The sequence below is a fragment of the Netta rufina genome, assembly GCF_964035555.1.
Source record: "Netta rufina genome assembly, chromosome: 2".
NCBI classification, from domain to species: domain Eukaryota; kingdom Metazoa; phylum Chordata; class Aves; order Anseriformes; family Anatidae; genus Netta; species Netta rufina.
Genome location: NC_140124.1, coordinates 32848184 through 32867690, shown reverse-complemented (window position 1 = coordinate 32867690; position 19507 = coordinate 32848184). Strand labels below are relative to the sequence as shown.

The following is a 19507-nucleotide window of genomic DNA, read 5'->3' as shown; positions in this document are numbered from 1 at the left end:
CAGCTCTTGGACAACAAGTTCTCCTTGCCTCCATTCATCCTCACATTACCTATACTTGCATCACCCTAAGTTAATCATTCCAAGACACAGTATCTCTGATAAACTAATGCCAGTGCCTTATGCTCTTTTATCTCTTCCGTATATCTGCCCTAGGAATTTATCTACCTTCTGTGCTAACCGGAAAGCTACCAGAGTGAATATTTATGTGACCTTCAAGACCATATAAACTTGCAAGTGGCAGCAATATTCTTAAAAACCTTGCTCCCCTGAAGTAATTAAAATGGTCCATCCTTACTTGAAATCACATAATCATCTGATTTTCTCTCTTAAACATATCCAGAAACAAACAAAAAAACAAACAAACAAAAACATATTTTTACAGTTGTCAAGGAAATAATAATTTCAGAACAATTCTCTGTATCTGAGATCTGTCTTCCGTGACGAGTCTCAGAACTGATAGTTTCAAGTGTCAAAACAGAAAAGTATCATTTTTTCCATTTGTGATGAGGGACATAAAATACGGTAAAATCAAAGTTAACTCCACTATTGCTAGCTATTGCTAAATGCAATAGGCATATATATAGACTTGCTCTGATAATATAATAAGGACTTAATACAAATTACTGATAACTAATTTTATTTTTGAAGCCAAAAAATGTTGAACTCTCAAAGTTACTATAAATCTGCCAAACCCATCTACAAAGCAGATGGAACACATTAGAAAGTTCTCACTTTATTTAAAATTACTGCAATTTTCCAAATAAAAGATTGCATTTTCTCCTTTGGAAACTAAATATATTTCACATGATTTCTCAGGTGCTGTCTCCAGAGGTCATTTAAAGATTTTCCTGCTATTTCTCACTGTAATTTTAACAGTTTAGAAGTCTTTTATCTTTATAAAGATCAGAAGCAGCTAAAATTTAAAGTAAAAAATAAATAAGAAAAATGCCATACCTCTTGAGCACACCATCCACACTCTGGACCCAAAGCAAGACACTTTGTACATGTTACTGCATTTGAAGTGGCACATCTGTTTTCCGCTGCAATGAAATACAAAACCAAACATTCATGATTTATGAAGGTATGTGGGAATTGTAAAATACCTAATTTTAAACCAAGATTTCAAAAATTACTTCACCAGATTAGCAGTGATGACAACATATCCAAACAGAAGTAAAACAGAACAAAGGCAGCCCAGTGAGGGAATACTTGGAGCATTTTTGGTATCTACAGTCTAGAACTGTATGTATGTATAGAATAAAATCCATTCTCAAGGCCGCATTTTTAAAACTCCAATTTAGAATAATTTTGAAGTGAAAGTACATCTTTGGCATGTACCTTGCTGATTTACAGTCTAACAGAAAACATTTACCAGGTAGCTTATCTCTTCATAGACATTTTCCTCTTAAGTCATTTACACTTGACTAAGTTATTCATTATTCATTCTTCATGGAACCCAAAATATTTTCTCACCTTCTATAAATATACCCTCTGCATTTTCTGGAGTGAATAGTTTCCCAGAAGAGGCATATTTTTATTTTTATTTTTTCAGAAGCCAGTACAAATTTATCCAATATTAAGTATGTCACAGATTGAAGAAATAATTCTGCACTAACAACTGCAGAAAGCTGTGCCTACTAACAGGCAAAACACCTCTCTTTTTAGAGTAATGAGAGTGACTTCTCACAGTGAAAAGCATCATTAGGAACATATTTACTAAAATATTTTTCCATCTTTGTTTGATCGATTTCAGCTATGTATTCAAAGATGAGATCCCCTGTCACATGAACAGCAAGTGCTAGTAGATACCTCTGAATAACAAGTGACCCGAGGAACTAATCACAGCTTGCAAGTTATTAGCATCAGCAACATATATACCATTATCAGTATTAGCAAGACTGAAAAGCTTAATACAGCACAATTGCAGCATTATACTGATAACGGGTTAGCATTGATTTCAAAGGTCAGACCTACATTTCACATAACCTGCTGTTTACAATTTTTGCAATGTAGTCAATGCAAGAAAAGAAACATATGAAAGGGAGGAAAGTTGTTACAGATGTGATCAAAACAACAAGCTGGAAAGCAGCCTGAGAAGGTGGTGGAAGAGAGGAAAAAGTGCTTGAAGGAAGAGGTGGGCAGGGACAGATAAAGGAGAGGTTGCTGAGGAGAGAGAAAAGAGCAAGACAAAATCCCAAAGGTTTTTGTACGTTTGTTATAAAAACCAATGCAACACATTTGGCTTGGATAGGAAATGAGAGCAAGCTCATTCGGCACCAACACAAGAAAACTTCTCTGCGTGTATAAGAAGACAACTGCACTTGATGTTCTGGAGTCAGAAAGAGCAGAGCTGGGGGCTACAGAAAGAACTACCAGAAACCACAGGAGAGGAGGCAGTGAGGACTCCAGGTAGGTACAAGCAGGCTGCAGAGCTTAATGCAGATCTACTTCTGGCCAGACCTGGGAAAGCACAAATATGCAGGAAGAAAAGCTGTTGATGGAGTACAACTAAAAGGAATGTAACTGTTCTTGGCTTAGAGACATCTCTTCCACCTTCAGCTGTATACCACAGACAGCAGAGATGAAAGACAGCACAAGAGAAAGTAACATGATGCATTCAGTAGAAGTGACAAGGAAAGACTGGAAATGCTGATTTGCAGTACAGTGGTGGCTAAAGACCACCATGAGTCAAAACAGTGAGGAGATGACACGAACTTTAAGGTCACTAATCAAGCAATGATCCATCTTAGAAGACAGAACTATTCTGATAAGAATAAATAGTTGGCAGGACAAAATGAGGGGCTTCTGGATCTAGCTAAAAAGATACAGAATAAGATAAATTAATTTCCGGTCATCAACACGGGTAAACCAAAATAAACCAAATAATGAGTTTGGCCTAATTCATTTCCTCCAATAGTTTCTGAGCCTCTCCTTGCTTAAAATATATAGTCTCATCCACATAACACAGGCATTGTACTCTCCCAGATTTTCACATTTCCAAAAATTAAATGCTATTGAACATGTAGAAGTCATTCATGTCCTACTATAATGTACACATGCTAAAAATAATAAAAAGTGTCTAAGACTGGAACAACAGTATGGTATTTCCAGATGCATCAGAAAAACGGTTGAAAAATAATTGTTCCAGATTTTTTTTGGTGTGGTTATCAAATCTACTAAGGTCTGATTTAGTTTGTTAATATATGCTGCTAAAATAGAAGGTGTCCTTTGTGTCTCTCTAAGCTGCTACAGCATAAGAAGAGATCTTAAAATCCAGTTTGGGTTTTCAGTGTGATCATGGCAGACTAAATGCTTTACCAAATGAGACACACAGTATTGCTGGATGCAAACCCCTCTGCTGATAACTCTCCAGTCTCATGAGCTCCATTTTCACAACATGAAGTCACGCATTGGCAATTGACGAGCTTGGTACCATTGGTTCAAAAATTTGATTTTTTTTGGAATAGAGAGAAACTTGAAGAAGGTTTATTAATGCCCAAGACACATTTTGGCTACATAACTACTGTAGTTCCTAAGTACACAGTCCCTTATAGCAGTAACATTTACGGACATGCTTTCATTCACCAAATATTTATTATTTAGTTATAAATGTACTCTAAAACCTTAACTGATTTAGTACGAACTTTTCAGTTTCTTTTAAAAATCATATGTTAAAACAAGAAACATTTTTTTATGAGTTGGCTCAACAAAGAACTGAGATTTTTCCTGCCACTTCACCAAAAACAGAGTCCAGACAAGAATGCGTTACTGCTCAGCCAAAGTTAAGGGCAAGTTTCTACTGGCTTCGTTATAACTGATGTATGCCAAAAGGTATTTTCAACAAGGGCCAAATTTTGTGCTGGGAACTGTGCAGGCATATGCATGTAATAAAAAATGAGTGCTGCAGGTTAAACTACACTTTTCCAGCCTCCCCCACAAAATACAACTGGGCTCCAACTACTGAGCACAGGTGTGGCAAGCCTAAACCTTCAGCAACAAGAGGGATCCAGGCTAGATGAAGATCCTGTATGTTATAATCATATCCTGCCTTCCTATTGTGAAAATAACTTTATCATGATCAGAGTATTTATCTGAGAGATGGAATAATAATAATGCACGCTAGGGTTGGAGAGTGCATGTTAAACAGCCATTTATTTTTTTTTAACAGACAGCACGTTGTTCAAGTACAGCCAGGAATTTGGACTTACATTGACTTTGCTGTTGGTACACGTTTGTGCTGTTTTTGGAGGGTGCACCCTTTGTTATCTTAAAGCAAAAAGACAAAACATAACTAGAAGCTTATACTCCCTGATCATGGTCCTCAGACTGCTGTGCACTACTTAAGGCAAGATACAACATTATGTAGCCTCAATGGTGTTTTTTTGTTGTTTCTTTGCTTCTTTGTTTCCCCCCCCCCCCCTTAAATTCTGCATCCAATCTTGTCCTGCAGCAGCAGTTAACCAGGCTGTCCCTCTCCATTGATAATGTAGCCTCTGACAAAGTGCATGTAGCATTGCTTCTGAAGAAAGCTGCAGCTCTCCTGCAGTATTCTGCAGCTGCCATCACCTTTCTGCTTTCCTTCAGAGGCTGTACAATGTGATCCCTGCAGAGGGGACAGCCAGAATCTGTCCCAGCAAACGCGCAGCTTCTCCATTCACTTTGGCTGAATGTGCAGATACAATGAAAAGCATTGTAAAAATGTTACAGAGGGGGAATTTTTTCCATGATTATTGTGTCTGACACTTACTTGCTCAGATTACAAGGAAAAAATGAGAGCCTGTGCTTTCACTGCCAATCCTAAAACCTAATCCTGGAATTAGGGCTTTCTCCCCCCTTTTTCCAAGAGAGAAATAAGCAAAGTCTCTTTACCCCTTGTGCACAATGGCATACTTCAAAAACATGCTTTGTCACCACTTGTTTTTCCCAGAGGGTTACAAGGTACACCTCTGAATAAACTCTTCCAGGTCCTCTCTCTTGTCCAAAAAAAGGGGATTTCAATTTGAAAATTGTGCATCTATTATGCTGCAGAACAAATTCCTAAGATTACTTGAACAAAATTACCAGACAATTTCTCTGCTTTTCTCCCTCTCCCATTTCTTACAGTACAGACTTGTTAATTTCACTGCTGTATTAGTGGTTGTCCACATTAGGTTCACTACTCAAATAGGAGCTAAACTGTACACCGATTTGGAAATATTTTTTATAAGCAAGAGAAGCAGCTGTATTCTAAAACTGAGCATGTAAGAGATGTATATTCTATAAGAAAAAGAAGGTGTTTAAAAGAAAGGTGCGAAAGATGATTGGCAACATTAAATCCTGAGCACTGGAAAAAACTTCTGTAAACATGTAAACAAGTCAGTAAAAACACCTTTCCATTAGTCAGTCAGTCAATCAGACAAATAGAAAAACACCCCACCCCAGGTATCCTTTTCCGTTCAAAATTTTTTTTTTTTTTAATCAAGAGTTACAGTATTCCTTAAAAGAAAAGCAGAATATACTGAAAGATAAATACATGATGTGGTTTTAAAGAAGATAGATAAATGAGACATAAATAAGATGTATACATATATGTCCAGATAAATGCAGTGAAAAGCACTACTGATGACCAAGTCCTGATGACCACTACGGGCTCCCATTCCTAACTCTGCCAGTATCCTACTGGTAGTTCTTGGTTTCCTCAGTCACTCTGCATTGCCATATGATCACATTGCTCTATGAGCCTGAAGGGCATTAATGAAAACCACACAAATGATTTTAAAAGTCATCAAAATGTCAAGTGATGCAGCAGTCTGCCTCAGTACAGCAAAGTTCATGTCTTTGAGTATGCAGTGACTTAACCAAGAGTTTCCTTTTTTTTTTTTTTTTGCACATTGTGCGAGCTCTAAGTCACAACACTTCAGAGAACTGATGCTGGATGTCTGCTGAACAAGGCAAAGGGGAAAGAGGAAAAGGGAAGAAGAAAAGGAGGAGACCTTGGGCCACACTGGATTAGGACAGTTTGAACAGAAAAGTACATTATTGCTGATGCTGGGATTTGTAATGCTGATGCTGGATGCTGTGCAATGGCACATGGAATGGAGATCCCCAGCAGTGTTAGGAGTGTGCACACTTCCATAACTAAGGAATGATGCAAGGCTTCAGGGAGGTACTCCTGACACCTCCCTGAACCCACATGTATATCTTTCTTAGCTTCATCTCTCTGGTAAATTCAATTATATGAATATTGCACTTCATTCTAAAGGAAAAAAACTTGAGAGCAGAAGCCTCAGATTCAAATAACTCCAGTTTTTCAGGGTAATGTATCAATTTTGAGGATTTTTTTTTTTCTATCAGAAAGTTGCACATAGCATTTTGGAGAAGGTACTGCCTAAACTAGCTACTGGTGCAGTAGTTAGGACTCACAAACACAACATTCAAACTGCAGTCTCAAACACAACCTTGAATGTGGGAGACAGAGCTATTGACTACTCCAGACTGACTTTGTTCCCAAGTCACAATATAGAACGAAAACAAGCAATGTGACCTTGGAAGTTTTCACAACACGCAATTTTTGTTTCTTGTCCAACTCTACTTGTAGCCTCTCCTTTCCATGAAGCTCCCTGCTTTTACAGGAGATGGTTAAATTTTGTTGCTGCAATCCATTGCCTGCAAACAATGAGTCAAAGATTATTCGGTTTCTGAAGCCAACCTATTCTGTCTCTTGCAAATAAAAACACACAGGACAATTTACTCTGATTATATCATTAGAAGGGACTCATTTCCCACAGCCATTAGCTTTTATGGAACAGGTTTGATGGCCCTGTTTGCACAGCTTTGCACCAGTAAAAATGTAAAGCATATGGAACCAAAGGGTTTAAATCTTTTTTTTTATTATTATTATTATTAAATCTCTTGATTTAAAGGGAACTTCAGGATGCATGGAGCTGTGTTAATTCCCGTGTTTTCTAAGAGAGAACATAGGCATGGGAATCATTATACTCTAGTCATTTCCAGCTGCTAGGATCTCCCTAGGAGTTGGCCAGCTTGGCTACAGTCACGCTGCTATAGTGAAGCCCTGAATGGCTACTGCCGTACCTCATGGCTGATTTCATTTCTTTTGTGTTTGTAAGCACAACCAGCAGTAACACAAGCGCAACCCAGAATGGTTAGTACATTCCTGTGTATACTATATAGGAATATCAAACTAGACCCAAGATACTTTTTTTTTTTTTTTTTTTTTTCCAAAGCATCTTCTATAGCTTCAGATCCTTTGACCCCAAATCACCTCCTTAAGTTGCCTTTCTATTTTCTACCCAGTACGCACCAAATTCTGGCTTTCCACCCCATTAAAACACTACGTCTTCTTGCTTCTGCACTTGCATTCACAAAGCTAGGAACAGTGTAGAGTATTGGCAACAGCTCAGAACTGTTTCTTCACCAGGGGCATCAGCACGGACTACCTGCTCCACAGGTTCTTCCTCCATAGCAATGCAAACAACTAGCTTGACTTACTACTATCTGTATACATTGTGGATTGGAACAAGTTTATTCTCTGTTCCAGACTGTAATTCTCAAAGCTGAATATCTAGAGGAACCAGTCCCTCAATTCTGAACACAATAAACTAAATTTTGCTTTACAGAAGTTTTACCTGAAACAAAACAAAAGCCCCAAACCACTGCATGCTTACATATAAACATGAAAAGCTGTGTGTATGGGTATAAAAGGATGAAATGTCAGGGTTAAAAGAAAACACTGAACTCACAATACAGAGATTATACTCACAATTAGAAAACCTCAAGAGTACCAAGTTAAAAGTAAGACTGATATCAAAGAGGGTAACCACTACTCTTTATGGATTTGTAGTGTGGAGTGCACAAGTTCTGGAGGGAGATATATTCAGCAGCTCTATTTCAAAAATGCTAATGCCTTCTGGACTACCAAATATTAGCTATTTGTTATTTCAGTAATTTGCTTTTCAATAGAGTTTTGCATATTCCAACACAGTCATTGGCCATGAGAACAACAGAATGTGGTAAAAACTTTCTGGGATTTTCTTTTATTATACTGTTGTTGTTACTTTTATTCTATATGAATGCAGAAACAGTTATAAGATGTTGTATTTTAATAAATGTGTGATAACACAGCACAAGACTTTTAAGATACAATTTGACCGTTAACAGCTGAAGCATGAATCCTTCAAATTTGAGTGCAACTTCAGTGCTTTTCTGAATATACACATCAAAACTGGATGAACACAAAGATCTTCTACAAGAATAATGAGACATGGAGTTTCTAACATAGGAGACATGCATTCATCAAAAACATTCCAAAAAAAATGAAAAAAATAGCAATTATTGCTACCTAGGAACAGGCACTACCCAAGCTCCATATAAGCCTGTTAGGTTTTTGTAACATGGGGGTGAAGACTACATAAAACATGACTGCAGGCTGTAAAATATGCAGACTCATATACTAACTCCAACTACTGGTGCACATACGCTATTTGAATGCAAACTTCTGCTTGTGTTTCTGCAAGTAAGTACTCACATATGTGCATGTTTTGCAGGTGCAGTTTAAATGCTCTGTAGGGGACAGCCTTCAAATATGCAGCTTCAAGACTTTAAACAGGTAGTGATTTATATAACATTCTGAAGTCATGTCACAGCATTTTTGACAGAAAAATGCAATTCAACAGCTTTGCTTAGATTGGAAGAGCATGCTTGCTTATGTCATTAGTTGTATTTAGGTCATCATTCATGCCAAAGTGTAAGTTGTCTCATGTTTTCTTATTTCCTGGGAGTCTTGTTTATACAAGAAGATGGGATTTTGCCATGTTTAACCTCCTGCTTTCCAGCAAGAAGCACCCATCTCAAAGAAACAAGTTGTCCTCAGCACAGTACTAACTCCTGTCACCCTGCAGAGGTGAAGTGGAAATAAATCATACTTAATTACAGTACAGCAAGTGGAATTCACTTAGCTCAACTCACTTGAACACCAATAAGGAAAAGAATTTATTTTGGAGAGGGGAGGTACTGGTTTAATCAGATTTGGACGATTTTTGTGATGCCACCATACATCATGAGGCTCTATTCATAACACAGCTACAACAACAGCAAAATACCAAAAATAATGAAGTTTTTAAGATTTGAACTCAAAAACACTGTGTCACTAACAATTCCCAAGTCAGTGGGTAGAGAATGGGCCCTAAGAAAAATAAAAATCCAGCATCCAGGAGCACTGTCCCACCTGCCTGAAGCTACAGATTTTCCCTCCTCCAATAATTACAGTTAAAATCTCTCTTATGTCTTTTGATAATTACAAATACTTCAGACTCATTACTGTCACCACGGGTTACAGCAGGCAGAAATTACTGCAGGCATATGACAACAATGCCATGGGAAGCATAAAAACATATGAAGAAAAAAGACAATTATGAACTTTGCACATTTTTTAGGCAAACATAGACTCAGCTAGAAGTTGCCTTTTTGGCAGCTTTCTAACGCTGTAAATTCCTATCATCCTGAAGCACTTACATTATGCTCAAGGGGTTATGCTTTTTCTGCCACCAGAACAAGAGGGAACCCTGAATGGCTGGCAAGAGGCTTACTCTTCTTCTTGAAGAAAAGTTCCATTACAGTGGACAGTGAACTAATTCATTAGAGCCCTACATCATTCCCAAAAACTAAATAGCCCAAGTCCATTTATGCAAGCTGCCAAAGAAAAAAACGTTTTTATTTGTTAATAAAGTTCAAGTGCCTAGAGAAGAATAACAGACCATAATCTATTTTGTCCATCAAAAATTATGCCAATTTAAGCAGATTAAAAAGAAGTACTACATCTATTTCATTGGTTAGACAAAAGTCAACAATCAGTAATGGACACATACAGTTGAAGACAGATTTTGTTGGAAAGAAGACATAAGTAGAAACACTGAGGTCTTAAGAATTTGACTTTAAAAATTATATTAACAGAAAGGACTTGATGTTCTTTTCCAGATTTTTGTTTCCAGTACATTCAACTTGAGAAGCTATTTTTTACACCAAAATGTCTGCACCATTAGCTACTGTAAAAGGAGAGTTCACATCCATACTTCTTGAAAATATATGATTTTAGTGTCATGAATGTATTTTAAGATCACTGAGCAACTTTTCAATCTCAAGACAAAGTCATTCTGCTTGTCCTTCTTGGCAGACCCCATTAAGCCACTGCCTGAGAAACACCTGTCCCAATACTGAAAAAAGCACGTTTTTGCTATGGGTAGTTTTTAGATGCATATTGGTCATAAACAAAATAACTCATGTATATAGCATAGATTTTATTTGTAAAATGAAATTAATGTTTCTTACCTCACATCTATTTCAAAGGCATGAGATCTCTAGCTTATACTAAGAACTTACTCTCAAGTATACTAATGATGAATCTGACTTTCTGAAGTCTTGATAAACATCAGCAGCCATTTTCACATTACGCAATTTGTAAATGATATATTTCTCTTCTCACACCTCCTACTGTAGATTTGCAATACCAACTGATCCAAATCCAAGACTGAATTAACACATACATCTCATTGTTTTTATTATTTCCATTTTAAAATTGTCTTAGTTTGGTAGCTCTCTGTTGTACTACACTAATACCTGGAACTGATATGGTTTTGTCTTCAGGAGTCATTCATGTGAAAAGTTCCTTTATGTTCTTAGTTTGTGACTGAGTTCTTTTTAGGAAATTGAAAAATGGTGCTGGCACTTTGTGAAGCATATGGGAGGTTACAAGACTCACTAATGTTTTCATGTCCTGTTTATGTATGTTGAACATGCAAACAGATGAGGGTTTATTTGATGAAGATTTTCTTAAGCTTCCATAAATTCAAGCATTCTAATATCTTACTGATGCTCTGAGGAGGTAAATCAAACTTAGACTGTTTTTAATGGAAAATCAAATTTATTCATTCAGGCATCTTGACTAGTGGAGTATAATTCCTGCTTGCTCAATTGTTATTGCAGCTTCAGCCCTTGAAAGCTTAAGTACCAGAGAATAAGCTACTGCCTATTCAAACTGTTCTGAAGAGCATTCCTGTTGCATGCAGTCTTCAAGCTGCAGCAACATGTCCATAATGACATAAAGCCAACCTTCCTGGTGCACCAACAGTTTTATTTTCTTTTTGTATTGCTCCTCCAGTTTGTGAATTGCCCATCTCTTTTCTCACAATCACCCCATCTTAAACATCTGTAGTATGGAAACATTGCAAATGTTATACTTGCAACCACCTATTTCATTCAATTTGCAAAAACCATAAAATAAAGGACTACTGCATAACCCTCTCCCCCCCCCAAGAAACATATGAAATTGCAACAGATTATGAGAAGTATGCAATCTGCAAAGTAAACATATGCATACTTTTGGCATAATAGCTCCACAGGCAACACACAGATAAGCAAACTTCCCCACAGCTATTCCTCAGAAGTGCAACCCACTGCTATATTCCCTCTCAAACACTCAGGTTGGCTTTCCCAAGGATGATCTAACACCCTTAGGGAGCAGATCACCCACACAGGCTCAGGAAATTATAAATGGTCTTTCTCTTCTCCTTGGATTGCTTCAAGACTTAGGAAAGGCAGAACAGCCTCCGTGCTCAATATCCCACGCAACACAGCTTCCACTGCACCCTAAACAGAAATGGGCTGGCACAGAAGAGAAATCAAGAGACAAACTCAATGAAGATGTACCATTTATTTCAGTTTTGTTTGTTTGTTTTTTTGTTTGTTTTGTTTATGCAAGGACATTTCCTGACCACTTTGCATGGGTGATTTGAATAGCTTTTCATAGTCCTTTGAGAAGTGACACAGTAATGATTTATGAAACTTTCTAACTAGAAGGAACACACATGAGAATATAATGTGACAAAACTGGCAAACCACCAACAAACCAGATGAGAGAACATTAGTGAATTATGTTTGGCATCAGAAGTCCTGCTGTTGGGATAAATCAATGAACAGTTGTCCCTGCTATCATCACAGATCCTCTCCTTTCCCCAACCCCCTAGCTTGTCTTCCCAAGTGGTGCTCTAAAGAAGACTGGAAATACCAACTTTTAAAATGTCAAGAGATTTGTCAACCATGGCTATGTGCTAGAATTGTCATATGACTGTTCTTTAATTCTGACACTGGAGATATAGACTTTCATGCCATCCAACCCCTGTGTGTACATCACATGTAAACTCTGCTTGCTTGAGTTTCATACAAGAATGACTCTGTAGGTATTTTGAAAGCACCACCTTAGCATTCAAATTTCAAAAATTCAATATGCTTAAAAACTGCTTTTTAAGACAATACTGGGATTTGAACCTATGTCCTCTGTTAACCCAGACCAGTCAGTAATCCTACAGTATTTTAACCCCATGTATTCCATGTGGTTATACAGCAGATACAAACTAAAGACTTTTATAAGTTTAGTTTCTGAGTGAGCCAAGTGAACTGACTCTCTGCACCTCAGTGCAGAAGTTACACAACAGATTAACAAAATGCACACGTGCTCTTGCTGTAGAATTCAGCTTTTATTCACTTCACTGCTTTACGTCCTTAGGAGTTTGTCAGTTTTCAGTGTTCCATAATAAATTCAGGATCTGTGTAAATCACTACAACCCAATTTCATTTTGAATTAGTCTCATTCTTACATCAGGTATTTGTTTTAGTTGGCTTAGTGAACTGCAAACTTCCCTTGGTAAGACTTACTGAACAAGGGACCCTTTGTAGAACAGAGCAACACTAACCTTTTATCTGAGCTTACAGAACCTTTAATTTGGGACTTGTGGCTTTACAGTGTTGTGAGATTTCCTTCTGCACTCCTCTTAACTGCAAACTCGAGGTCAAGTTGTACCTTTTCTTACACCCAGGCAGTAAACTCACATCCCAAATTGTAGTTTGCGGAACAAACACTTCAGGTAGCATCAAACTGCACTTTTTTTCAGTTAGAAGAGCAGCAAATGCTCCAACAAGAATAAATAAATTACAGTCCCATGTACATTTTATATTCATTCCAGCTTCTTTCAAAACTGGAGACTCAATGCAACAGATATGTGGTTTCTGCCAAATCCGCACATAAATAAACTAAACTTGCTGATGGCACGGGAACAGCATGATGCTCTTCTCCATGCCCAGCACTGTCAAGGCAGAAGCAAAGAGGAGTGGCTGCTTCAACAAAGCTGCTGTGCTGCCAAGTAGCTGTACACGGAGCTGCTGCTCCGCATTTCTCCAGCAGCAGCCTGCAGAAGTTCAAGGAACTCAGGTGGTGCTGTGCTGGCTGAAGGAGCTAACACAACCAAAATTAAAAAGCCATGAGAAGTAAATAATTACAATCATAATCAGCATCCAAACCCCTACCATTTATGTGCTTGCTCAAAGAAAAACAAACCAAAATACTCTTCTTGCTTCTACTGTGGCTCTCGCCTGTAAAGTGATTATGTATGAAGGAAAGAATTCAGTGTGACTTTCAGCTTTCATGAATTAGCAGAGGTTTCAAATAAAGAGGAGAGAAAAAAAAAGAAAAAGAAAAAAAAAGATCTATCTGAGTTACAGACTGCCTGATCTGGTAGCTGTTGTCACAATAAACATGTAACCCACGACTTACCATCCATGTGTATTTTCAATACCGAGCACAACAAAGAAAGTAAGCACCTTTTGCAGCCAAAGCCCCAAGTATAATCTTCACCTATGTCATACTGTTCTCAAGTATTCTTTGCACTATTGCACCCAGGAGCTACACTCATAAGCAGGCACACCACTGCACTAAGGCACAGCACTCTCCTCTCCATAAAGTTTCAATTAGCCTTTAAACTCAATTATACTGCACAGAAAAGAATCTGGAATGCTGGATGCAAGCTGTCATGTTTCATAAGCCATTTAATAATATTATATTTTATTTTTTCCTATTGACATTTAGTTTGGTTTTGAACTCAAAATATGAAGCCAAAAGAGCAAAATAAATTATCCTGTGAAAGTTAACAAATTATTCCATTGTTTTTAACAGCACTGGGCAAATCCCACTGAATTAGGCATGAATTTGTCACATATGCAGCAAGGAACTTAAAACTAATACATTGTTCCCATTGCAAATCTTATTTTTAGAGGTTAGAAGTTCTAAACTCGCTCCAGGCTTAAGCATGGGATACGCATTTATTCCAGAAGGGGAAAAAGAGAAAAAAAGAGAGAAGGAGAGAGAGAAGGAGAGAGAGGAGAGAGAGAAGGAGAGAGAGAAGAAAGGAGGAAAGGAGGAAAGGAGGAAAGGAAGGTGACTGACAACTTGCTCTGCGTTTCTGATCACGACCAGCTGGATGAGGGAGACCCTTTGTGGACTACCGGACTAACCTGATGGCTCCGTCCGACAAACTGCATGACCTGAGGGACACTTGCACAGCCTCCTCGCCCTGCCCGCGACGAACCTGATACCAGGGTTATTTTTGGGAAGCCGTGCCACAGCCCGAGGTGCTGCCCGCCTCGGCCAGCGCCCTCTCTGCCCGCAGCAGCACCCCGGGCAGGGGCAGGCGCCCTCCCCACACCTCCACCCCCTTCACCGGGAGCCCCAGCAGTGCCCCCCCGACACCGCCGCCGCCCGGCCGCCCGCTGTCCCCCCCGGGACGCGGCGATCCCCGGGAGGCACCCCGCTAGGTGAGCCGAGCCGCTCGGCGACTTACGGCGCTGGCAGAGTCCCGGCACGGCCGCCAGCAGCCGGGCCGCCCCGAGGAGGGCCCCGGGGCCGCGCTGGCACTTGGGCACGGAGACGATCCCCGCGGTGAGGCACGCCAGCAGCGGCACCCACATCGTGCGGCGCGGTCGGCCCCGCTCCCGGTCCCGCTGCCTCTCCTCGGGGCCGCGGCTCGGCGGCGCGGCGCTCTCAGTCCCGGCCCCCGCGGGGGCGGCGGCGGCGGCGGCGGGGCCGGGGGAGGAGCGGCGGCGGCGGCGGCGGCGACGGGCCCGGCACAGGTAGGGCGCGGGGCGGCGGCACCTCAAGGGCAGCGCCCGCCGCTCCCCGCGAGGGGCTGCCCCCCCCGGCGGCGGCGGCGGCAGCGGCGGCGGCGGGGCGGCCCCGGGCGGGCGCGGAGGACGGCTGCCTCCATCCGCCTCCAGCCCGAGCGCCCTACCCTGCCCTGCCCTGCCCTGCCCGGCCCCGCGGCTCCCGCAACGAAACGACCGCCGCCGCCGCTGCCCTCGCCCGCCCCCGCCCCCGCCCCGCCGCCGGTGTGCCTCGGGCCCGCGGGTGTCCCCCCCTCTCCGGTTGCCGGGAGGCTGCAGCGGGGCAGGGCGAGGGCGGGCGGAGGCGGGGCGGCGGCGGGCGGTGAAGTCACGGCGTCCGCCCGCGCCGCTTTGTTCGGCGGAGGATGGCGGAGACCGTGGGGGGCGCCCCTCGCCACCGTCTCGGGACCCCCCCCCCCATCATACACAGACCGCAATCACCCCGCCGCCCTCCCCTCGCGATTTGTGTGTGCCCGGAGTTTCCGCCCCTCCGGGCGAAGTGGGTGTAACGCAAAGGTTATAGCCGTGCCCTGGGCGGCGCGGAAAGTACCTCGCCGTGCGGGCACGGAAACCCCCGGCCCGGGCTAGGTGCGCGGCCTCTCGGCCTCCTGTCACCGCCTCCCCGGCCAGGGCGCCGCTCCCGGAGCTGCCGTGGCGTCCCCCAGGCAGGTGACACGCACCTGTGCCGGCCTGACGGGCCCGGGTCCTGTGGCCATCACCGTGTCACCGCCTCGTTTGTAGCATTACCGAGCAGGTGGCACAGCGAGCCGTATCCTCAAATAACGCCTCAACGTGATGTGCCAGTCTGTCAGCACAGGGCACAACATTAAAAAGTCATTCACGTGCATATGGCATTAAATGAACTGTGGTCAGCTTTGGGCCCCTCACTACAAGAAGGACATCGAGGCCCTGGAGCGTGTCCAGAGGTGGACTATGAAGCTGGTGAAGGGTCTGGAACACAAGTCCTGTGAGGAGCGGCTGAGGGAAATGGGGTTGTTCAGTCTGGAGAAGAGGAGGTTCGGGGGAGACCTTATTGCTCTCTGCAACTGCCTGAAAGGAAGGTGTGGGGAGCTGGGGGTCAGCCTCTTCTCCCAGATAAACAGTGTTAGGACTAGAGAGAATGGCCTCAAGTTACGCCAAGGGAGGTTTAGGTTGGAAATGAGGAGACATTTCTTCTCAGAAAGAGCAGTCAGGCATTGGGACAGGTTGCCCAGGGATGTGGTGGGGTCACTGTCCCAGAGGGTGTTCAAGGAAAGGTTGGAGGTGGTGCTTTGGGTCATGGTTTTGTGGGTGACATTGGCAGTAGGGTGATGGTTGGACCAGATAATCTTGAAGGTCTCCTCCAACCTTAATGATTGTACGATTCTAACACTGTGCTCTCTTACAGTCCTTACAAGTAAAAGGCTGTCAAAGCATTTTCGGACCCTGTGCCAAACTTTGTGGCACTGACATCAGGATGGCTTATCGACTGCATGTCAAAGGTCAGAAACTGAAGATGCACTGGGTTTGTGCAAGGTCACTGAGGAGGGGATGGCAAAGGAGCAGTCCTATACTCCCACTCCAGGGATTTTTAAATGCTGTATCATTGTTCTGCTTCATTTTGGAAAAATCCCCTCTTTCAGACCTTGAGTGTCATTCTTAAAGCTGCCACAGCTCGAATGGGGATATGGTGTGTGACAAAACCATACACAGTGATGGTCACATAAAAGGGTAGCATCCACATGACTTCAGATGTGGTGGCATTCTTGATCTAATCACTCTATGGTTTCAGAAATCACAATTTTAACACTATACAACGATGAGCAACTTGTCCCATGAGGACTCAGATTGGTGTAGTTCTTTGAAATGACACATTCGTGGCAGGCAAGCTAAACTCAATTGACTCCTGTTCATGTTCACCATGATGTCTAAATCCCACCTCATGATGTTGCAGATTCATGATGATTCAAGTTTATCTTGAAAAGGGTCCAGAATAAGACAAACAAGTTCAAGGAAATGTCTTAATAAAAAAAAAAAAAAAAAAGAAAATCCAAGCAGAAGCAAAAGTTGCAGATAGAAAACTGGGATTTTTGCCTGCAGAGTCTAAATAGTGTTGAAGGGAGGAAGAATATGCGTAATACTCCATACGGTGTATTTTGTATGAACATTGTTGTCAGATCAGAATTTGAATGCTCATAAAAGCATCATGAATAAAATGGTTCTGTCATCAACAGCATGAGTTGTCTTGTGAATTTCTAATCATAACCTAGTCATTTCATCATACAAATAGGAAATTGAGTCCTTACAAGTACCACTTCTTGAGAGAATGATGTGCAAGGATTTGGCATTTGGGCAGACAGGCAATATCTACAGTGTAACATGGAAAAAATGGACAACTTTCATATAAAGTCTGAGAATAAGGTAACTAAAATGAACACTGAGAACATAACTAAAAGGTCAGATCAATAATGGCTGAGAACTATTCACCATGAATACTGAAAGACATGGATATCAACAGTAAAAAAAAAGCCAAGAGTTGAAGGTGCCAATAGTTGAGGCCACTGTAACTGTTCAGAGTAGTCTGCTGGTTTATGTAAAATGTGTCTTTCCCTTACTTCTTTACCTTCATTCCTCACATAGTGGGAGACAAAGACTTCAGAAGATACACTCTGTAGTGATGGCATCTTTAAATACACTGCTGGTTAGTGTTTGGAATGCAGTAATATAAGCTGCATCTCAGAGGATGTTACGCAGATTTGGATAGCAATTCAAGTTTTACAAATTGACAAACTGAATCGTGTAATGTCACATAGGAGACTTGGAACAAGGAACTTAAGATGACTGGAACTGGATGTAAGCATCAGTCTGTCGTTCTACCCACAAGACCATGAATGCTTGAGAAAATGTCATTGTGGAATCTCCGTCCTTGGAGATAACTGAAACTCAGCTGAACAAGTTCATGGGCAACCTGATCTTATTGGTCATGTGTTGAGCAGAGGGCTGGCTGGGCCTCTTGGAGCTTTTTTCAGCCTAAGTTACTCTGAATTTCTATGGTGAAAGCTGTTTAATACTCTGTTACTATATTGCATGTATACCTTATTTCATGAAGTTTTAAAAGGGTGCTTTCTTTATGGTACTTTGGGCTTTGTTTTCCTGCAAAGAGGATATGATTGTCTGTTACAGCATTAGCCCACAGCCTCTCTTTTCAGGAAACAGTTTTGAAAATGTTGAATCTGCAATGAATGTTCAGTAAAGCTGGTCAAAAAACCCAAAACATTTCTTACAAAACCATGTTCCTTTTTTGGTTGAATAATCCCGACCATCTTTCATGTGCCATTTCATGGGGGAGAATCCAAACCAAGATTGCAAAGGGGAGAGTGATGGTGTTTTACAACTTCTAATACGAAAACTTTTTAAAATGAAAAATGTGATAGGTGTTCATTAGCTGGTCATGTGATTTCTTAGATTATCATGACATCTTCAATACTGTTAAAAACCCCATAGAAAGCATTTCAGTATACTTAAATTGATTGCATTTCCCTCCAACTTCTCTACTTTTTTCACATTCCTATGAGACCTCACTTTGAATTGCTACTTTTTTAGTTAATAATTTAAAACTTTGCTGGGGCACAGTAATTTTTCTGAATTTGGCGGCTTCACTTGATGTTACTGACATTAATGTGCAAATTCAATTCTTTTTTTGCTATATAACTAAATAAAAGGATCACATGCTTGTCTGTCAGATACAATTACATTCGCTATAGCTTGGGTTCTTTTAAACAATATTTGAATCTAAACTGCATCTGTTTCGTATAAAGAAGTCAGTGTATTTTTCAAATCTTTTGTAAGCCATCAGTTTAAAATGATGGAGGAATTCAAATTCAATTGCTGTTCCCAAGAAACTGATTGCCAAGAAGTCATAGACCTCTCTTCCAGCAATGTGGACTGTGAACAATCCACCTATGCTGACTTTTTTTATATTCAGTAAAATTCTACATAAAATTCCAACTTCCCTGTACAATACACAATCATATTTTTAAACAATATGTACATCTTTTCACTTTGGCAAGGTTGTGATGCATATTTATGTAGGATGTTAAAACTATGCACATTTTTTCTCATTTCTTGTCTCAGTCCTCAGTGTAAAAACTGGCAATGTCATCATTTAAAATAGAATACATACTCCCCAAAATAGTACTTTTCATCATACATGTATTGTGCATTAATACCTACCTTAATTACCCAACCATGCTATTGGACTTCCTGATGCACATGCAACAAAGAAAAAATGGTGTGTTATAAGGAAAAGCAGTAGCCTGAAACAAACAAACAAACAAAAAACCCACTAATATTTAGAGTGTATCCTGAAGTTTCCATTGATTTCACATAGCCATCTTGTGGGCTTACAAATCTTGCTTGGGTATGCGACTTCAGTGGCTTCAATAGGCCTGCATGAGATGATCTAGCAACATTTGAAGCATTGTCTTTCTGAATTTAGCTCCTTGACACTTACAGTTTGGACAACATTATGCAGAGATAGGTG

The 19507-nt window shown here is 40.9% G+C and overlaps 1 protein-coding gene across 1 annotated transcript in view; it reads right to left on the bottom strand.

Annotated features, from left to right (window-relative positions):
• Positions 1-14800, bottom strand: part of ITGB8 (integrin subunit beta 8) — a 39039-nt gene extending 24239 nt beyond the window's left edge. Inside the window, exons 1-2 of the mRNA XM_084306922.1 lie at positions 14667-14800; positions 955-1040 (exon numbers count right to left, since the gene is read on the bottom strand). Of these exons, the coding sequence (XP_084163048.1) occupies positions 955-1040; positions 14667-14793 (213 nt within the window). The 5' untranslated portion in view covers positions 14794-14800. The remainder of the gene's footprint in view (positions 1-954; positions 1041-14666) is intronic.
• Between the last annotated feature and the right edge of the window lie 4707 nt (positions 14801-19507).